At 48.2% G+C, this 18,208-nt stretch overlaps 1 protein-coding gene across 1 annotated transcript in view; it reads right to left on the reverse strand.

Annotated features, from left to right (window-relative positions):
• Positions 1-4,061: 4,061 nt before the first annotated feature.
• Ctdp1 (CTD phosphatase subunit 1) overlaps positions 4,062-18,208 on the reverse strand; it is a 60,159-nt gene continuing 46,012 nt past the window's right edge. Inside the window, exons 12-13 of the mRNA XM_031366132.1 lie at positions 16,071-16,258; positions 4,062-4,855 (exon numbers count right to left, since the gene is read on the reverse strand). Of these exons, the coding sequence (XP_031221992.1) occupies positions 4,714-4,855; positions 16,071-16,258 (330 nt within the window). The 3' untranslated portion in view covers positions 4,062-4,713. The remainder of the gene's footprint in view (positions 4,856-16,070; positions 16,259-18,208) is intronic.

Consider the following 18,208-nt stretch of genomic DNA (forward strand, 5'->3'; position numbering starts at 1 on the left):
ATCATTTCAAATACAAAAGTAAGCAGAATTTCTCCTGCTCATAATCCAACTCTCAGAATGGCTGAACTCCACCTGCTCCTGGGCCATGTTTTAATGCAAACTCATACATTTTATCCATAGATGTCTCAATATTTAAAATAAAAACTCAAAGTACGGGCTGGAGAGATGGCTCAGTGGTTTAGAGCACTGACTGCTCTTCCAGAGATCCTGAGTTCAATTCCCAGCAACCACATGGTGGCTCATAACCATCTGCAGTATGATCTGACTCCCTCTTCTGGTGTGTCTGAAGACAGCTACAGTGTACTCATATAAATTAAATAAATAAATCTTAATTTTAACAACAACAACAAAAAAAACTCAAAGTACAACTGTACCTAAAAGAAATGAACTCTTTAATATCAAATACCCACCTACTTAAAATTCTGTGTTATATCAGTGGGTCTTTCTTCAGACATTTTACACACACACTCCCCTGATCTATTCCCCTAGAGAACTCTGACTGATACACTGCTGGAAGCTAGTAATACAAACCAGACCTCTTCAAAAGTAGTATGTATATGTGTGTTTATATCAATGTGCATATGTATGTGTGTGTGCATATAAATCCACACACAGTCTGGATGGCTTACAGGCTGTGGCCTGGCTAGTTCTAACAATAGCTCTTATGGAAAGGCCAAGAATCTGGTATTGTTCAATCCACAAGGCTGGATATCTCAGCTGGACTCCTGAAGAAGTAGGCTCTAATGCCAGTGGAGGAACGCCTGAGCAGCTAGATGACCTCGTCAGGCAGAGTGAGGGCAAGCTGGCAGAAGGCATGATCCAGATTTAGGGAAGACTGTCTTCCCGCCTCAAATGATCCAATCAAGAATCCCTCACAGGGTACACCAGCATTTGGGTTTTAGTTGATTCCAGATGCAGTCAAGCCGACAACCAAGCTTAGTTAGTGATCACAGGCAACCCTGCCTTGTGAAACTGCTTACCAGCGTTCCAGTGTTCACCGGCAGAAGTGTCTGCGATCTTAACCAGATCAGATTCATTTTGTTGTGATTTTCCACCAGGAGGGACACACCATCTGTTTGCTGTCTAGTAGGGCTCAGACTCCCACAACCCTGAAGGTGGTCCAGGAAGTCTTCCAACCTGTCCAGCAGTTACATCCCCAGGGGGATCTTGTCAAGGAAAGACAGTAACTGTTTCTCAGTTTTCAAAATAGATTGTTTACCTGTGTACTGTCCATTCCACCACTGAGGGAAGGCGTGGTGGTCAGAGCGGCTCTGGCTGCACTGGTAGGAGTATGGGGCACTGGTCCACAGCAGTGGAGGGGCTAGGTAATGCCTTTGGTCAGTTAGCTTTATTTCTCTTTTGTTAAGTCTAGGACCCCAGCCCACATTCAGGGTGGGTCTTCTCTCTGTAGTTAAACCTTTTAAAAGAAGAATCCCCCACAGACCCTAGCAAAGGAGCATCTTCTAGGTGATTATAAATGCAGTCTAATTGAGAATGAAGATTATCCGTTACAGTAGCATTCCCTGAAGGTGAGCAATTTGCTTTATTTATAAGAAAACCACTTCAGAGAGCTGAGTCTCGGGAGGAAATTAGGCTCAAAACTTCCCATTGTGACTCTGAATGCTCCTTAGAGTGTAAAGGTTTGGCTGATGAGATGATTTTAACTCTACCTAGACAGACAGGTGAGAATTGGGAATTGCGTGTGCATCGGGTGGGGACGTGGAATTCAGTGGCAGGGCACTTGCCTGTCAAACCCAGTACAAAGCTCTGGTTTTAGTCCTATTGCTGAAATGCAACAAGCAAACACAAAACTACATGGAGTTTTTAGTTTTCAGGTGTGACACATTCCATGTCAGTGGGGCAAGGTCTCCACGCAACATAACCTTACACCTGGCCTCAGCCCATGCTTGGCAAGTTGGCAAGTTAAGATCACCAAGACACGTGAAGGTGAAGGTGCAAGGGACTGTGACAGGAAGATCTCTAAACCACTGCTGGGAGAGAGTGGTTTCCCAGCATCAACCAAAGCCCTTGAAAACCAGAAAAGCAATGAGCTATTGTGCAGTGTGCGCGCGCGCGTGCGCACACGCACACGCGCACACACACACACACACACACACACACACGACACAGTAGGACATTGTACTAATGTGCTATAATAGCAGACTCCCATTCCAAGCTGGTGGGACACAATGGCCAGCAGCTCAACCCACCCACCCACTCAACAGTGGTACACAGCCCCTGTGCAAAATGCCTAAACCAACAGTGGTTCCCCCAGAGACAGGAAGAACAAGCTATAGTCATGAAGGACTCAGGAGCCATGAAGGTGGGAGGGCCTTACTGTAGCCAGGTGTGCGTTTGTACCACAAAGCAACTGTACTCAAGGGCCAGTGTGTTATGGCCATCTTGAAAACTTGTAATAAAAACCTCTGGATATAAAATACACTCAAAATGCCAACATCCTGTTTCTCAAAAAAGATCAGAGTGTAAATTAAAGCACGTGGCTTTAATCCCAACAATTACAACCCTGATCATGAGTCTCAACGAAATCTGGGTTACTCAGTAAGGCATTGTCTTGGCAAAAAGGGGAAAACATTCAGGTTCAGTTATTACAGATTTTCAAATTTTAGGTTTCTTCTGCTTATATAAAGATTTCTTCTGTACTCTGGTGAGTTCTCATGTAGCCCACGCTGATCCTGAATTCACAGTAGTCCTCCTGCCTCAGCTTAAGTATGTTGCATCCCCTTCCTCTTGTTAAGCTTTAGTTCGTACATTTCCTGTTAGCTATTTGAGGCACAACACGTCATCACAGAAAGGTCCTCAGCCTGGCATGGCAGTGTAATGTCAGGACTTCTGTCCCAGAGCAGGGGAGGCAGAAGCAGGTGGATCTCTGAAGAATTAGAAGTCAGCCTGATCTACGGTCTACACATTGAGTTCCATGATAGCCAGGGCTACATAGAGACCCTGTCTCTAGTCTGAAAAAAAGACAACAGAGAAACAACTTCCCTAAGATTTTATTTCAAATAGTGGTACAAACTATTGAGCATGTTTTCTTGAACATGTAAACGTCACCGTCTACACAGTTCTACAGAGAGGACCTGGTTTAGTGCTTCCATTGCCATTTGACCACCACAGGTGTGCAGCCAGCTCTGGCTACGTCTCCAAGACAGATGCATATCAGGGGACTAGTGGACAGCCAGGACCCACCGGAGAATAAGCCTAGTTCTGACGGGGGGAGTCAGTATGGAATCCCTAAAAACCTTTGGAAACCACCTTTCTGCTTGGTCCAGCCAAAGAAAGGCCATTTTATTACACCCTACCCCGTGTGTGTGTGTGTGTGTGTGTGTGTGTGTGTGTGTGTGTGTGTGTATGTGTGTTGCCCTGGCGTTAGGTCCCATCTCAAACAGGACAGAGAAGCCATGGATCTAGCTACACAGACAGATGGTGGTGGGCTGAGATGAGTCCTGCCTGGCTCAGCACCTGCAGCTCCTTGGCTTCAAAGGCTGGCCACCTGCTACGGCAGCCTTCCTACTTTCTTTCCTGGGCCAGGAGGTGTTCAGGCCATGTTAAAAGGGGTTTTGGTCATCTGGGGCATGCAGGGAATGGGGAGAAATACATGGTCAATATCAACATTTATCAGGGAGTGTTTACTCAATGGCACATTGGGGTTGTCTGTCACATGATGAACACACATTTCCTAAAAACAAAGAAAAAGGCCTTGTATCAAAAATGTAGCCTGAGGTAGCTCAGGTGACACAGTACCTGCCCATTACACTGAAGGTCCGGGGTTTCATCTTCAGTTCTAGATCCTTGATCACAACCAGTGGTTGATAGCCAGAATACGGTCTGGGTCGAGGAGTTAATAGTAGCTGACAGCCCAGCCGAGCACATCACCAAGACAGAAAGATACTGTGAGAAGGTGCTGATGTTGATCAACACTGTTGTTCTATAAACTCCGATAAGCTCAGGCTTGGTCACCCAAACCCAACATGGCATTGGGCTACCAGCTGAGAGGGAATCTGAAGAGAGCGCGCACACTGCTGTCGCACACCAGAGAACACAACTTACAAAAAGGATTTTATTAAATGGAAGCAGAATCTGGTGGGTGGAGTATGAAATATACAAAAACTTTACATCAGATCTCTTAGGGCAGTACAGGCCTCTTCTCGTCACACTGCCCACGCTGGCAGGCTGTGGCCCAGGCAGCCCAGGCTGCAGACAAGGACCTAAATCAGGAACTACAGGCCATCTGCAGATCCACTGAGGGCTCTCAGGCCTGCCTGTGAGTCTTGGTGTCCTGTACACACATATGTACACTGCTGTGTTACTTAAAAATCCTTCAAAATTCTGATAGCATCAGCTGTGAAAAAGGCCCAAGATGCCAAATTTGCTATATTGCTCTCTAAATCTTACTGAGTCCCCAGTCCTCACACTAAATATGCTATAGCATTCAAAGGCAAGCCCCAAGGCCCTCACTACATGACCAGACATCACAAGTCCACGCTCGCCGTGAGAGGCCCTGCGGAGCTCTTTGGCATTGCACACCAACTCCTCAAACACTTTGTCGCTTAAAAAAGTAGACTTTCCTATAGTAAAACTTCTTACAAACACTTATTTCTGCAAAATAATGTGTTTCTGTATGTGGAGCTCTGCAAAATATAAGTTTTTCTGGAGAAAAAAGACCTAGGCCAAGGGCTGGTATGGGGCGGGTCCAAGTCATATGAGGTCATTAAGCTCCGCCTCCAGAGCAGCGGCCATCTCGTCTGCTTCCGAACTGCTGCCCTCCTCGTCATCGTTGCTGGACTCCCCGCTGGACTCGCTGGCAGCGTCTTCCTCATTCAGTTTTCTCTTGTGGCCTCTGAAGAGAGAAGAGAAGCAGGACCATGTGAGACTCCGGCAAGCATGCAGCCCCTCAGTCAGCTCAGCACAAAACCACTGTTATGTCACTGCCTCAGGAGGGAGGGCATGCTATGGGGCACACAGTGCACTTGCTACATCTGGAGGGGAGGGAGTGGACTGGGGAAAACATCTCCATCCTCAGGTATATGTCAAGGAAGCATGAAGCTCTGAACATAGGAGGGGGAAACCTACAAACCTTCCTGGAGCCGCTTCTAAGCCAACAAGGCATAAAGGGATGGCTCCCATATTATAGGTGGAAAAAGCATGGTGCTTATGAGCGTGGACAACAGGAAGGAACATCACAGTGACCAGGGATGCCACAGTGGAGCATTGCCACCTTTACACCACCACTCAAGGCTGAGCTACTGAAAAGGAATCCAAAGTCACTTCAGGCAACTAAGTGCAGCATGGGCCCTTGCTTTAAAACTCATTTCCCCAGGCAGTCACTCAAGCCAGTGACTTTACTAAAACAATCACAGCACGCTGTCTAACCATCAAACAGCAGTGCAGGACTCTCAGCCCTGAACCCTGTTCCCAGGGAACCTGCAGACCAGACCTACTGTGCGGCTACTGCTCGGCACAGTCCTTCCCTTAGTCCTGAGACCAGAGTGACCCTGAAGCTTATCTATATAACCTATACATAGCTCACACATACAAACACGTAGGTAATGCCCTAACTGTTCTGACCCCGACAAAGGGTAACTGGACAACATCAGGCCACAGTTCCAACCCTGGGACAAAATGAAGAGAAAATACATTGTAATTGTGGCCACAGAAGAAAAGTTTCTTTATCGAACGCACAGATATGTATGTAATCCCTCTATAATATGTACAGTGGCAGCAAACATACCTAGATACTAGTGTTAGGAAAGCACTGTAGTTCCCCTGTGAGGCAGGTACAGTGTGACACAGTGATTGGAAGGCAGCATCAGACAAGACAGTCCCTGACTGTGTAAAGTAAAGGAGCACATCCAGGAGGCTCACAGAATCCATGTGACAGTGACGTCAACACTAACAACCACAATGCCTCAGTGGACTGTAAACATCCATGAGATCCTTGGCTTATCCAAGGTTATCTGCCAGCTCAGCTGTTGCCTGCACTTCTGGTCCCATGCTACGGATAGGCCATACACATGGAGTACCTGCTGAGTGACAGAGAAGTCTGCTGTGTGGGGAGGACACAATGGCGGTGGGGGGGTGGGGCTGTGGAGACACTGAAGAAAACTACCAGTGTTCCACACATGGGACACAGCCCAAGAACACAGTACACTCTCCAGGCTCAAGCCCTCAGGGTCACACAGCATGCTCTCAGCTGGTTACCATGCAGCAGACATAGGAATGCAGAGCTGCATGGTTACTCCTCAGACCCTGCACACCTACGCAAGTTGCCTGATGCTCCCTACAAAATCTGCCAAACCACTTCCCATTGTGCTCCAAGCCCTTTCTGCTTCCAGGGCACACAGCTCTTTTTCTGGTTTTTGCTGCTCTAACCAATGTGTACCAGGTCTCACCATGGTTTTACTTTACCCAATGTCTACAGCTGCATTTTTCACCCCTGCAATTATTAGGCTATGAACAGGTTCTCACTGCTCAGGTCGGGGGACCCATCTTGTTGGAAGATGCGTTCCCAGACCTTGTTGGAAGATGGGTCCCCTACACCACTCCATCTGGAGCTAGCTACCTTCTTGTTTTCTTACACTACTTTTTACAAACAAGAGTTACCCATTGATTTATGGCCAGTACTTTCTTTCTTTCTTTCTTTTTTTAAGACAGGGTTTCTCTGTATAGCCCTGGCTATCCTGGCACTTGCTCTGTAGACCAGGCTGGCCTTGAACTCAGAAATCCGCCTGCCTCTGCCTCCCAAGTGCTGGGATTAAAGGCGTGCGCCACCACCGCCCAGCCTGGCCAGTACTTTCTATATTGCTGCCAAAACCTCAGTGTGTAACACATGGTTACAGAGACTGCCTCCTGAGAACTTCAGTTCTATCAGGCCTGTGTCTACTCTGAGTTAGTTTCCGCGTCGGGTGAGAGGCATCAGTGAGCTTTCTCTTTGCAGTTGCACAGCTCGCTGCTCTAGCACCATCTGTGGAAGTTGGAGGGAAGATAAGGCCCCACTATTCAAAGAAACCATTTAAATTTTAAAGCAAAGGAAGAAACCTCCCTAAAGTGTATCTGGCTGGAGAAAAGTGAGTATCTGTTTAGCCAAACAGATCACAAAGTTGCAAACCCTGCATTTACAAGACATGGTGTGCACTTGGCCATGCATGTGATGCCGTGTATGAGACACGCTAAAAGTGGCAGGACAACAACCAACCCGGGAGGAACACACTGCAAGCACACACAGCCACCAAAGTAAAGCAGCAGCAAGCAGCAGGTGCTGGGCAGTGTAAACCAGGGGGATGTGGGCACAGCGCACCTCACTCCCTGTGCAGGAGGCCCCTCCTCCAGCTGGGGGCACAGCGCACCTCACTCCCTGTGCAGGAGGCCCCTCCTCCAGCTGGGGGCACAGCGCACCTCACTCTCTGTGCAGGAGGCCCCTCCTCCAGCTGGGGGCAGGAACTCAATGCCAACACGCCGGAAGGCGTGACAATGCAGACACACAACACACAGCTGCTTTGATCCCTCTGCAGGACAGCTACAGATGGGAGTATTGGTTTAGGATGAACATCCCTGCCAGAATGCCAAGGAGGCTGCAGGAGGAGAGGATGGCTCAGTGGGTAAAGTGCTGGAAGGAGGACCTGAATTTGGACCCCTACCACTTGTGTAAACATTGGTCATGACAGTGCATACCTATGATCCCAGCTAGGCGTGGGCTGGGAGGAGAAAAGGGGGTCTTGGAAACATGTCTGCCAGCTAGCCTAGCTGAAACGATATATTCCAGATTTAGCGAGACTCTGAGAACAACATAAAGTGTTAGTTAGGGGGAGACACCAGTGTTGACCACAACACTGCAGTCACAGGTGGATGCACCTCCTGTGCATGTGCACACATGAAAACACGTGGAAACACATGAAATCACTCAGCCTTGTGGCAACAGATGACAGGCTGAGGATAGGGAGGTTATAGATCCCATGACACGGCAACAGATGACAGGCCGAGGATAGGGAGGTATAGATCCCATGACACGGAGATTCAGAGCTGGCAGAAGTTGGGACAACTTTCGCCAGGTACCAAAATGTGTTTTAAACTAGTTCTTGCCATCCATGCTCAAAGAGCTTTAATCATTTTTATTCACCCTCAAAAGTCCCTTCCACTTTTCATGCTTCTTTTTCAAACAGCAAAAATGAAGTGAGCCCAAGACAGGGGCAGCCCCAACAGTGACTGAGTAGCACAGAACAGCCAGCCTCTCCACTTTGAGGGCCGGGCTGTATCTTTTTTTTTTTTTTTTTAAATGAGTACCCAGTGGTCAGGCAGAGAGAAGGAGATGCTAGGCAGATGGGCGGACCTGGAAGTTATGTAGCTCTGTGGCCATGTTCGGGAGTACGTTAACGCATGCATGAGGACTATTAAAGAGTCTTACATCTGTTTATATCATTGGCAGTAAGACTGACAGTGCCGCAGCACACTGCTCACGCTGGTCTAACAAGAGTGCCACAGAGCACAGGCCTGCAGCTGAGAGCCCAGAACTTCCTGACTGTGATGGTCTGTATATGCTCCGGCTAGGGAGAGTGACACTATTAGAAAGTGTGGCCCTGTTGCAGTAGGTGTGTCACTGTGGGAGTGGGCTTTAAGATATCATCCTAGCAGCCTGGAAGCCAGTTTTCTCCTACCAGCCTTCAGATGAAGATGTAGAACTCTCAGCTCCTCCTGCACCATGCCTGCCTGGATGCTGCCATGCTCCAGCCTTGATGATGATAATGGACTGAACCTCTGACCCTGTAAGCCAGCCTCAAACACATGTTGTCCCATAGCAGTTGTCTCGGTCATGGTGTCTGTTCGCAGCAGTAAAGCCTGACTAAGACACTGAGTAAGTGTGAGGGGAGAGGAACCTGGTAGGATCCAAGAAGAGCAGGAGGAATAAGGTCAGAGAAATACAGCAAAAGGCACAAGAACTGGTCCTCACACCATCTTTCTAAAGCCCAAGAGTGAACAGCTCATGGCAGGTGAGCATTCTCGTGGTAGCCACAGAGCACCCAGGAGAACATAAATGGGCAATACCCCAGCATGGTAACTGCAGTGAATCCTGACTGACCCAGTCATGTCTTGACAGCAGGTATGTTCAAAAAACCAGAGTGACTGGGAAGGAGTCCACAGTAAAAATCTAATGGCCCAACCCTCAGGAGTTTTGAACCTAAGACTGAAAAGTGACTCAGAAGCCATTCCACATGCCAACACCTGATGCAGGACACTTTGGCTTCATGCACTCTTTCCATACAGCCTCTGAGCTGCACAGGGCGGCCTAAGCTGTACCACCTGAGCCACCATACTGGTTCCACAAGAGCGCACACAGAGCAGGCACCACTCAGCTCTAGTTGGGTGCTATTTCCTTTAATGCTCACGGGAAGCACACTGGTGGGTGCTGTTTTATTTGTTTGAATCTCACAGGCCCTAAACACCAGGGCAGTAGCTGACCCACGGGTGATGATAGCTCAGAGGGACTGCATTACCTTTAGAAGTAAGTGACTCTTACTGAAGCACAGGGATCAGGCGGCAAACAGGACATGGGTCTGGGACGTGACTCCAACGAAACAAAGAAGCAGAACACAGGCCCTCCCCAGAGATGGGAAGACCACAAGAGGACAGACATATTGGAGCCGTAAGACCACGACGAAAATAAACAGGACAGCAGGTCCATGGGAGGAGGGGGCAGATGGCGAGCAGTCTACAGTGAGAAGAACTGGGACAGCAGGCCAGGTCTTCAGTGACATGGTAGTGTCCTACCATGGACAGCCAACCTAGGCTAGCCCTTCACAGCCACAGCCTATGAGAGACTCAGGCAGAGCTTTATAGAAAATGATGCACAGGCTCCACTCTTGGCTAAAATAATGTTTGCAGCAGTACAGTTTAAAATACACCACAAGTAAATTTAGGTAATTAAAAATTATCTCAAAAATTAGAAACAGACAGCTGTAGGCCATAGTAATAAGTGCCTACAGCAGCTATGTTTCATTTCCTTTTAGTGTAACATGCAATATTTATATTTTGTTCTTACAACCAGCTGCACAGCTCCATAGAGAAATATTAGCAGATTTAATTTTGGAACATCTGAAAGCTTGAAAAAAGCATATCAAATTCAATGTGGTAGAAGGATATAAATATGAATAATAGATGTAAATTTCCTCCCCAATATTTCAACTTTCTGAATTCACTGTATTCACAGCACACATGGAGCAGTGCCAAGGTTTATTACTCAAAAAGATGCAGAACTATTTTAATAAACAGTGTTGTTTTAAACCACATCCATTCCTGTAAGAGTCATCAGCCTGCCAAGTGTGCACTGTTGACACCTGATTATCCTTTGTGTGGTTTCTTTGGCAGACAGAAGAGCAGCGGGCATCATTAATATGTGGAGGCATGTATTAATCTGCTTTATTCCTCTGTCTTCACTGAATATGGACGGGTCTGGGTATGCTGTACAAGCAGATGCAAGTGTTTTTAACTTCTAACACAAATCTAAAGATCGGTTTGTGTGCCTATGCACACACTAACGAGTGACTTGGCACACAGATATACATAGAGAAGAAATGTTGTGCCTTCTCTTGCGCTTACATATATGCACACATACTTTGTGAGGCCCGTCCTAGCATCTAGAGTACAGAGCTGCTGTTAGGGAGTACAGTGCAGCTCTTAGTCTTTAACACACTCACCCTGACAGCTGTTGAAGAGCCTGAGAGCTCACCCAGGCACAGGCGATACAGGTCTCTGAGCTGCTCCTGTCCTGCTCCCAGCTAGCCGCAGATATACTGATTCAGGCCAGATTTCTCCAGACACCAGCAGTCCACAGATCTGGAGCTTCCTCCTGGACACGCCTCCCTCTGCCCACACTAGGGGCTGACAAGGGTAAGGCAGCATCCATCACATGTGAGGCTATGGGTGAGCTAGCTCCAGACTACCCGTTCCTGCCTCCCCCTCTAGAGCATGCAGCAAACACTGCATGCACTTCAGTATGCCCCAGGCCCAGTAGGACAGCTGTATGCATCACAGCATAAGTCAGGGAGAAGGGAGAACTGTGCAGTACTCTCTTCTTCCATGGCTACTGGGTATTCCCTCCTGCCTAACGGTTTGATTTTTTTATTTTTTATTTTTTTTTGTTTTTCAAGACAGGGTTTCTCTGTGTAGCCCTGGCTGTCCTGGAACTCACTCTGTAGACCAGGCTTGGCCTCGAACTCAGAAATCCACCTGCCTCTGGTTCCCAAGTGCTGGGATTAAAGGCATGTGCCACCACTGCCGGGCTGCCTAAGAGTTTTATAATGCTGTTGAAGATTTATGCTCTCAGTCTAAAGTGAGGCTGGTGGAGGTCCTCCTCCACTCCCGAGGCACAGTTCTGCCAGATCCAGGTGTCTTGGCAGGTGACTGCTCTCTAAACCTCTGCCCTGTTCCCACAGAGCAGCCTTACCTCACTGGAGAGCTTTGCGGCATCTTCTGCTGCCTTTTAAGTTTCCTTCTCATCTTCCATGTTCACAATTTTACTGTGCTGTGTTGGTGTGGATGTCTTATCTTACATGGCGTATGCTCAACTTTTGGGTCATATAAGTTAATGCCAGCAAGTTTGTGCAAGTTTGTAGCCAATTTTTTCCCCAGAGTATTTTCTTCTGCTTTTCCCTCTTGAAAGCTGATTTCTCACGCCACACCTAGTTTCTGTGTGAGTACCTCTGCAGCAGAGCGCAGTGAGGCCCATCTAGATGTGAGAGTTGGGCTCCCGTAAGCCTCCAGAGAAAGAAAGGGAAGGGATGGGGGAGGCCTGGTCAGAGCTGCTGTGGCCATCCCTGGTAACCACATGCTCTCCATGAAGAAGACAAGATCAGGAGAGGGAGCTCGTTTATGGAAGGTATGTGTTCCTCTCTAAAGTAGGGCTACATTGCTTGTTCACTATGTCTGCCCTCACTCCTAGAACAGTGTCAGGTAAGCAGCAGGGCCTGCACTGGGGCTTTGTGTCCACCTAGCATAGCCCAGGCTGCTCAGAGGTCCTCAAAGCCAGTGTGTGTGGGGCACCAACAGGGCAGGAGCAACCTTGAGATCAGCATGTTCCAGTGTCATAGCAGCCAAGGTAGGACAGACACAACTCTGGGACTTCCTCTCACCCAAGAGTTACACGTGATCAGCAAAAACTGCTGTGGGCTTGCCATTTAAATGCCGCTGCTTCCACATCCCCAGAAGCTCTAAGAACAGACTACAATCGTGCTGTACTTCAAATCTGATAGCTGTTGGCCACATATACACCCCCCAACCCCCCAAAAAAGCTCTTGCTGGAAGGACCACACCTGAGAGGTCATGCTGCACCAGTGACACCTAGAAAGCTCATGCTAGATCTCTTCCCTAAGGCATATGTACAGAGAATGCAAGTGCTCTGTGTTGCTGTGAGAGGGGAATGAAGCACGTCTTGGTAGATAAGTACAGAATACAGCCGCCTTCCTGTTAGTCATTGTCGAGTTTAAATGGTGCCGATTCTGAACAGCTTGGCCATGTGATTCTGACAGGATGTGCTGCCAAGCCGAGCACCACACAATACATCAAACCTGTACTTCATCACATATAGGAACAGAATTATTAAGAAATTTAAAGAGATGTGAGACCTCTAAGTGTGAGAGGCACTAAGCTGATGGAGCTGGACCTATCCAGAGTGTCGCTGCCTTCCTGTCCAGTTTCTCAGAGGCTGAGCTGACTCTGTCGGCCATGGGAACTTGCAGCTCTCCCTGCGGACCTGCTGTGGATGGCAGGGGTCTTGGGGGTGGGGAACAAGCATGAGGAAGGTGTGTGCTCTGAGTTTGCTAGCAGGCTCTCCTTCAGCCTGTGGGATATTTGTTCTGCCCTTAAGTTCTGAAATAATTAGTCAAAACCACAGAATAGCAATGATAGGAACAAGAGCTCTTATCCAAGAAGTGAGTGGGTGGGCAGGCCTGTTCCCTTGCAGTCATGTGAGCATCTGCCAGGCTAATCCATCTTGCACGCTGCACCATTCTGCACCCAGGCCAGCTACAACCAAACTCTTCCTCCTAAACCAGGTGGGTTGCTTAAAGGGCTCATCCTAACCCTGGCACAGCCTGGGTTCGAGACCAGCTTTATTTCTCATTGAATAATGTTAAAATGGGGATTAGAGTAGATAAAATACAGGCAGGGATGTGCCCAAGAGCCCAGTGAGCAAGGACCAGAGCAGGGACCAGAACCTTGCCCACCCAACTCCCCTTGGACACATTAGGTGGCCCTCTTTGGCTCTAAGAGCAGGGCACCCTCTACACCGGAGACTGAGAGTCTAGAGTCCTCCTCAGTTCCAGTTCCACTCATAATCAAGACTAGAGACGCAGCTTGGATGTGACCTCTAGCCAGAGGTGGCAACCACAGGCAGGACAAGTAGCGAGAGCAAGGCTCTAGCAGGCCTATGGACACAGCTCCAGTGTCTTTCTGTCTGACTGACAGTGCAACAGAGACTGTTAGCAGCATGTAGCCCACTTACATTCAGGCGCTCAAGGGGGCAAGGGGTCTAATCCTAGGAGCAGACTAACCCTCCACGGTTCCCTCCCCAGGCTGGCCCCAAGCTTCCCTACAGATCCTACTGTATTCCCAGACATGAAGACGTATCTACCAAAACCCATGACTCATGTGCAAACACGGTGGTTCGTCTTTATATAAAGAATAGTATAGAAACTGCACATCTCTCTTAACATGACATGACTGCAGCATTTCAATGAAACTGGACAGTGCTCCTTCCTAACTGCATAATGAAAACCCTGATCCCCGCTCAGCCGCAACCCCATCTATCCAGAGCCTCTAAGAATGGAGTAGGGACGATCCCTCTACCAGCCACCCCCCAACTGTCCTGAACCTCTAACAACAGAGTAGGGATGATCCTTCTACCAGCCACCACCCCCACTTGCTGCTGGTGTGACGGGACCTCAGTCTCAGCATCCTTTCTAAGTGCTGCACTCACTACACAATGGTCAAAGGCAGGCAGATGAGAGAGCACCGACTTGAGCTCTCCTGCTGCCATTCTCACTCATCTCTCTCATGAGGATGCCTGCAGGCTCAGCAACTTCTATATCACACAGCCGCTGCAGAACAGCACCAGAAACTGAGTTCTAGAGGAGACCCTTAGGGTGTACCTTGTTTGCACTTCTTTGTAAATGGAGGCTCTGCCAGACAGCTGGACTTGGTATTTCTCTCGCATAAGCTATCTAAGGGTTACGGACAAAGCATGCTTGTGAGGTGGAGGGCAGCAGCACACAGCAGCTGTGAGGACCACACAAAGGACAACACTAAGGAAAAGACAAGACACGGAGCCCTAGAGAGAGGAGAGGGCAAGGCAGCTGGGACAAGGAAGTTGAAGTGCATACTGTACTGGAATTCTTGGACAAGGATACAGGACAGCATGGTATTCTCTGCCAGAAAGCAGCCATATCACGTGGGCTTAGTGGATTCACATCCAAAGGCTGGGCGCCGAGTGCACTGGGGCTTAGTCCCTTTGTCCCCAATATGGTAGCATCCATTTTCACTGGGTATTCTATGACCATAGGGCTATGTCACCAAGGCTACACGGATGCAATAAGGTCACCAGGACATCGAGGCCACTGGAATGCCATGCAGCTGTGCACGTACACACCGGCACTGATGAAGCCTGGTTTTTGTTTTTCTATTTTGTTTGTTCTAAAGGGGCCTTAGCACACTACTACTGAGCTCTGCATCCTGCCCACAGCTGTGAGAGAGGACAGCAGTAATGTAGGCTTTCTACTGCACAGGCAGCCACAGCACTAAGCAAATAAAAGGGAGATAATCATCAGGTGAAAAGAGACCAAAGATGATTCTGGACAATAAATACTGAACAGTCCCATAATTTAACCCTGATACGATTACACTGGCAGGACTGAGGCAAGGAAAAGGTTAAAACATGGCCTTTCTCTTTAACAGTGAAAATGCAACTCAGGAGGAAGAAAACGTACAGAGGGCAAGCGCAGGGCTTCGGGGTGGGGGGGAGGGGTCACTTGACTTGGTTATCTTTTATTCTATGCCTTGTAATGTTTTCTGATTTTTACACAAATTCATGTCAATTTGTTAAAACAAAATTTAAAGGCAAACTAACTTGTTAGGATATGTCCTACCATACCCTGGAACAGCATACAAGGTTCAACAGAGCAAAGCAGAAACCCCACATATATGCAGAGACTAATTTCAAATTAGTGGAGGATAAGGGACCTTCTATTAGTGGGTCCATTATTTGTTTACTAAAACAGGTGAACTTTTACTAAGATTTATGCTAGAAAGATAAGGCCTAAAGCACCTGACAGGAACTCATGAAGATGGCCAAGCCAGGAAACCTAGCTCAATTATGCACAAAAAAATATTTAGCAACTGTGCAATGGAATATAGAGGCAAAACCAGATGATAGGCTAAAAGAGTCACATAGCAGAGATGAGATCATTTTGTCGATTGAAAAGGCACCAACTAGTCATTCAGAGGAGGGTGAAAGACATGCATGGCTCCCAAACACTTGACAAAGCACCACATGCCATTCTGATAGCAGCAGATGGAGCTGCATGAGTCTTGCTCCACCACTTGACTGCCCACTAGTGATAGCACACCCACTGCCAAGCTGGGGACTCAGCATTTCAATGACCCTATATTTAGGAAGAGGTCCCCACAGCAGGGACACCTCATCAGTGGAGAAGGGAGGGCACGCTAGCTTCTCCATGGGCTCATGAGTAGGTTCTTGAAACATAAGGACCATGCTCCTACAAGCAAGGGCCAAGGGTGCACCTCAGGCCACTTCTTCATCCTCAGGTTGGGCAGCCAGATCTCTCAGTGCAGAACTGAGAACACAGTCAGAACCTAGTTCTATTGAATGTCTGACAATTTGACAGTGCCAAGGATGCCAAAACAGGCCAAGGTTTCTTTTCTCCTTTCCTACTGTTGTGAAAAGGCAGGCGTCAATGACAGTGACCCACACAGTATGATGTGTGGCACTGCCTGCTGTTTGCCTTCCCTTGAACGCCCTCCACTGTCCAGACCCTGCCCACCCTCCTTACCTGGGTCCACGCATGCCAGTGGTGCTCCTCTCAACAGATGAGGGCAACCCTACTGGCTGCTCTCTTCGGATCCCTGGGGTCCTGGGCTTCCTGGGCTTTGGTGCTCTCTCCTGTTCATTGTCTTGGTCTTCTGGCTTCTTCTTCTCACTGTCACTGTCATCACTGCCTTCTCCAAGGATGTCATCGACCTGACAAAAGGTGGAGAGTCATTGAGTTGTCTTGCAAGTTGGCTTTCTGTAGGAGTCATTTGCTCCACACCTGCCCAGGAAGGACTGTGACAGACTCACACCATCTTCATACAAGGGCAGGCTCAGAGCCACTCTGCAGGAGTTGGATACTCAGTTCTGTTTTCTACTTGAATGCTGGGGACTGGAACCAAGCTTACACGACAGCAGAGAGCAGAGGTGTACTGAAGCTCATTCAGAGATGCCCATAGGGCTTGCACACCTCAGAAGGAATGGCAGCTTGCACTCACAGGCTTATGTTCTCACATAGTATACTGATAGAACTTCTGTACGTTGATGGCCATTTACTAGGTCAGTAAGACCCGCAGCCTGAACATGTACTTCCCAAGAGAAGTAGCTCCAAGACACTGGAGTGCAGTTGTGTTGCAAGAAAATGCTCTTTCTCTGTCAAGCTGGGGACAGACGTGGGTGATGGGGAGCAGGAACAGGCCTGCCTGCCTGCCTACCTGGGATTCTTGCTACTCGTATTTGAGGGCAGGCAGAGGGAAGTGAGGTGGTGCCATGGTCAGAAAACTTAGGGAGAGCACAGCAAATAGAAGCCAGCTGACAAGCAGGCATTTGTGGAACCTCATTTGGGTCACCAACTCAGTGAACCCCCTTGTCCCTCAGTATCAGAGAGGAGTGGCTAGTGCTACTCTACTGTGCACATGGGAGCTGATGCTATGCAGAGAAGAAACAGAGCCAACACCTGGCTTTGGCATTCTGGCCCCAGTTCTTAGCTTCTCCTGCACTGGAGAGATGGGCAAAGAAAGCCACAGAGTAGAGTGGGGCTGCATGCAGCTGCACCAGTGAGATGTTTACTGAACTTCAGCAATGATAATGTGTTAGAATCCTGCCCATCAATCCTGATGAGCAGCTCCCTTGGGGGCTTCTACCCACAGCATAGCTTTGCCAGGCCAAATGTAACTTGGGTAAGATACATGGCCACCAGTCTTTGTGTGGTTCACTGCATCTATAGCCCAGTCAGAAAGGCATTCCAAACATCTATGCCAGCATTCCTATGTGGCAGACAGCTTACCTGAGTTATTCACTAAAGCTGCTGGCTGGCCGAAGACCTAGAGAAACACCTTAAAAGCCAAACCTCAACTGTGGGCATACACCAAGTCTGGCCTCATTTCAACCAAGCTTCTGTTTGGGAATGACATCAATTTTTCAAAGGCATTCTTTTACAAATGTGTCAATTGCCTTTTGAAAACTATTTGTAAGAAACTTAAAATATGTAACAAAGTTGTTTTAAATTGGCACCATAGCATATCAAATGCAGTGTCTATCAACACAACACACAACATCATGTGCCTCCGCTTGCCACTGTCTGAGAACCTGTCTTTTTACAACTTTACAGCCAAAGGGTGTGGTGGGAGGTAAGTGCCCAAGGCGGACAGCAACCCCTGAGCCCAAGGAGCAGGAGACAGCAGCCAGGCCACAAACCCAGAGGCCGATGTGGCCCGTTTTCCTTCTTTGCAAGAGATTGACAGCTAGCCTGTTCCTAGCCTTGTACAGAAACCAGAGGGTGAATATGCAGAACTTCCCAGAGAACGGCTCCATACCAGCTTTACCAAACAGGAGTAGGATGGCCTTAAAAGTGCCAGCATCAGATGACTGTCCAGGAGACGACCTCCAAGGATCAGGTTTCTACTAACCTTAAACTTTATCAATGTATTTGGAACCCACATAAATGTATTTCTTTCTTTGTTCCAAAGAACCAACATTCTGAGTAGCAGAACCTTCTGACAGAAAAACTGAATGCAGTGTATAGACTGCTTGAGTGGTGGGTACCTGAAGGTCAGCAGAGCCAAGCACTCCACAGAGACGGACAGCACGAATCTATAGCTCACTTCCTACCATGGATATTAGGACACAGGCTGTTTCAGCCGCCTAGAAGAAACTCTCCCA

This window comes from Mastomys coucha, unplaced genomic scaffold (genome assembly GCF_008632895.1).
Source record: "Mastomys coucha isolate ucsf_1 unplaced genomic scaffold, UCSF_Mcou_1 pScaffold13, whole genome shotgun sequence".
Classification (NCBI taxonomy): Eukaryota; Metazoa; Chordata; class Mammalia; order Rodentia; family Muridae; genus Mastomys; species Mastomys coucha.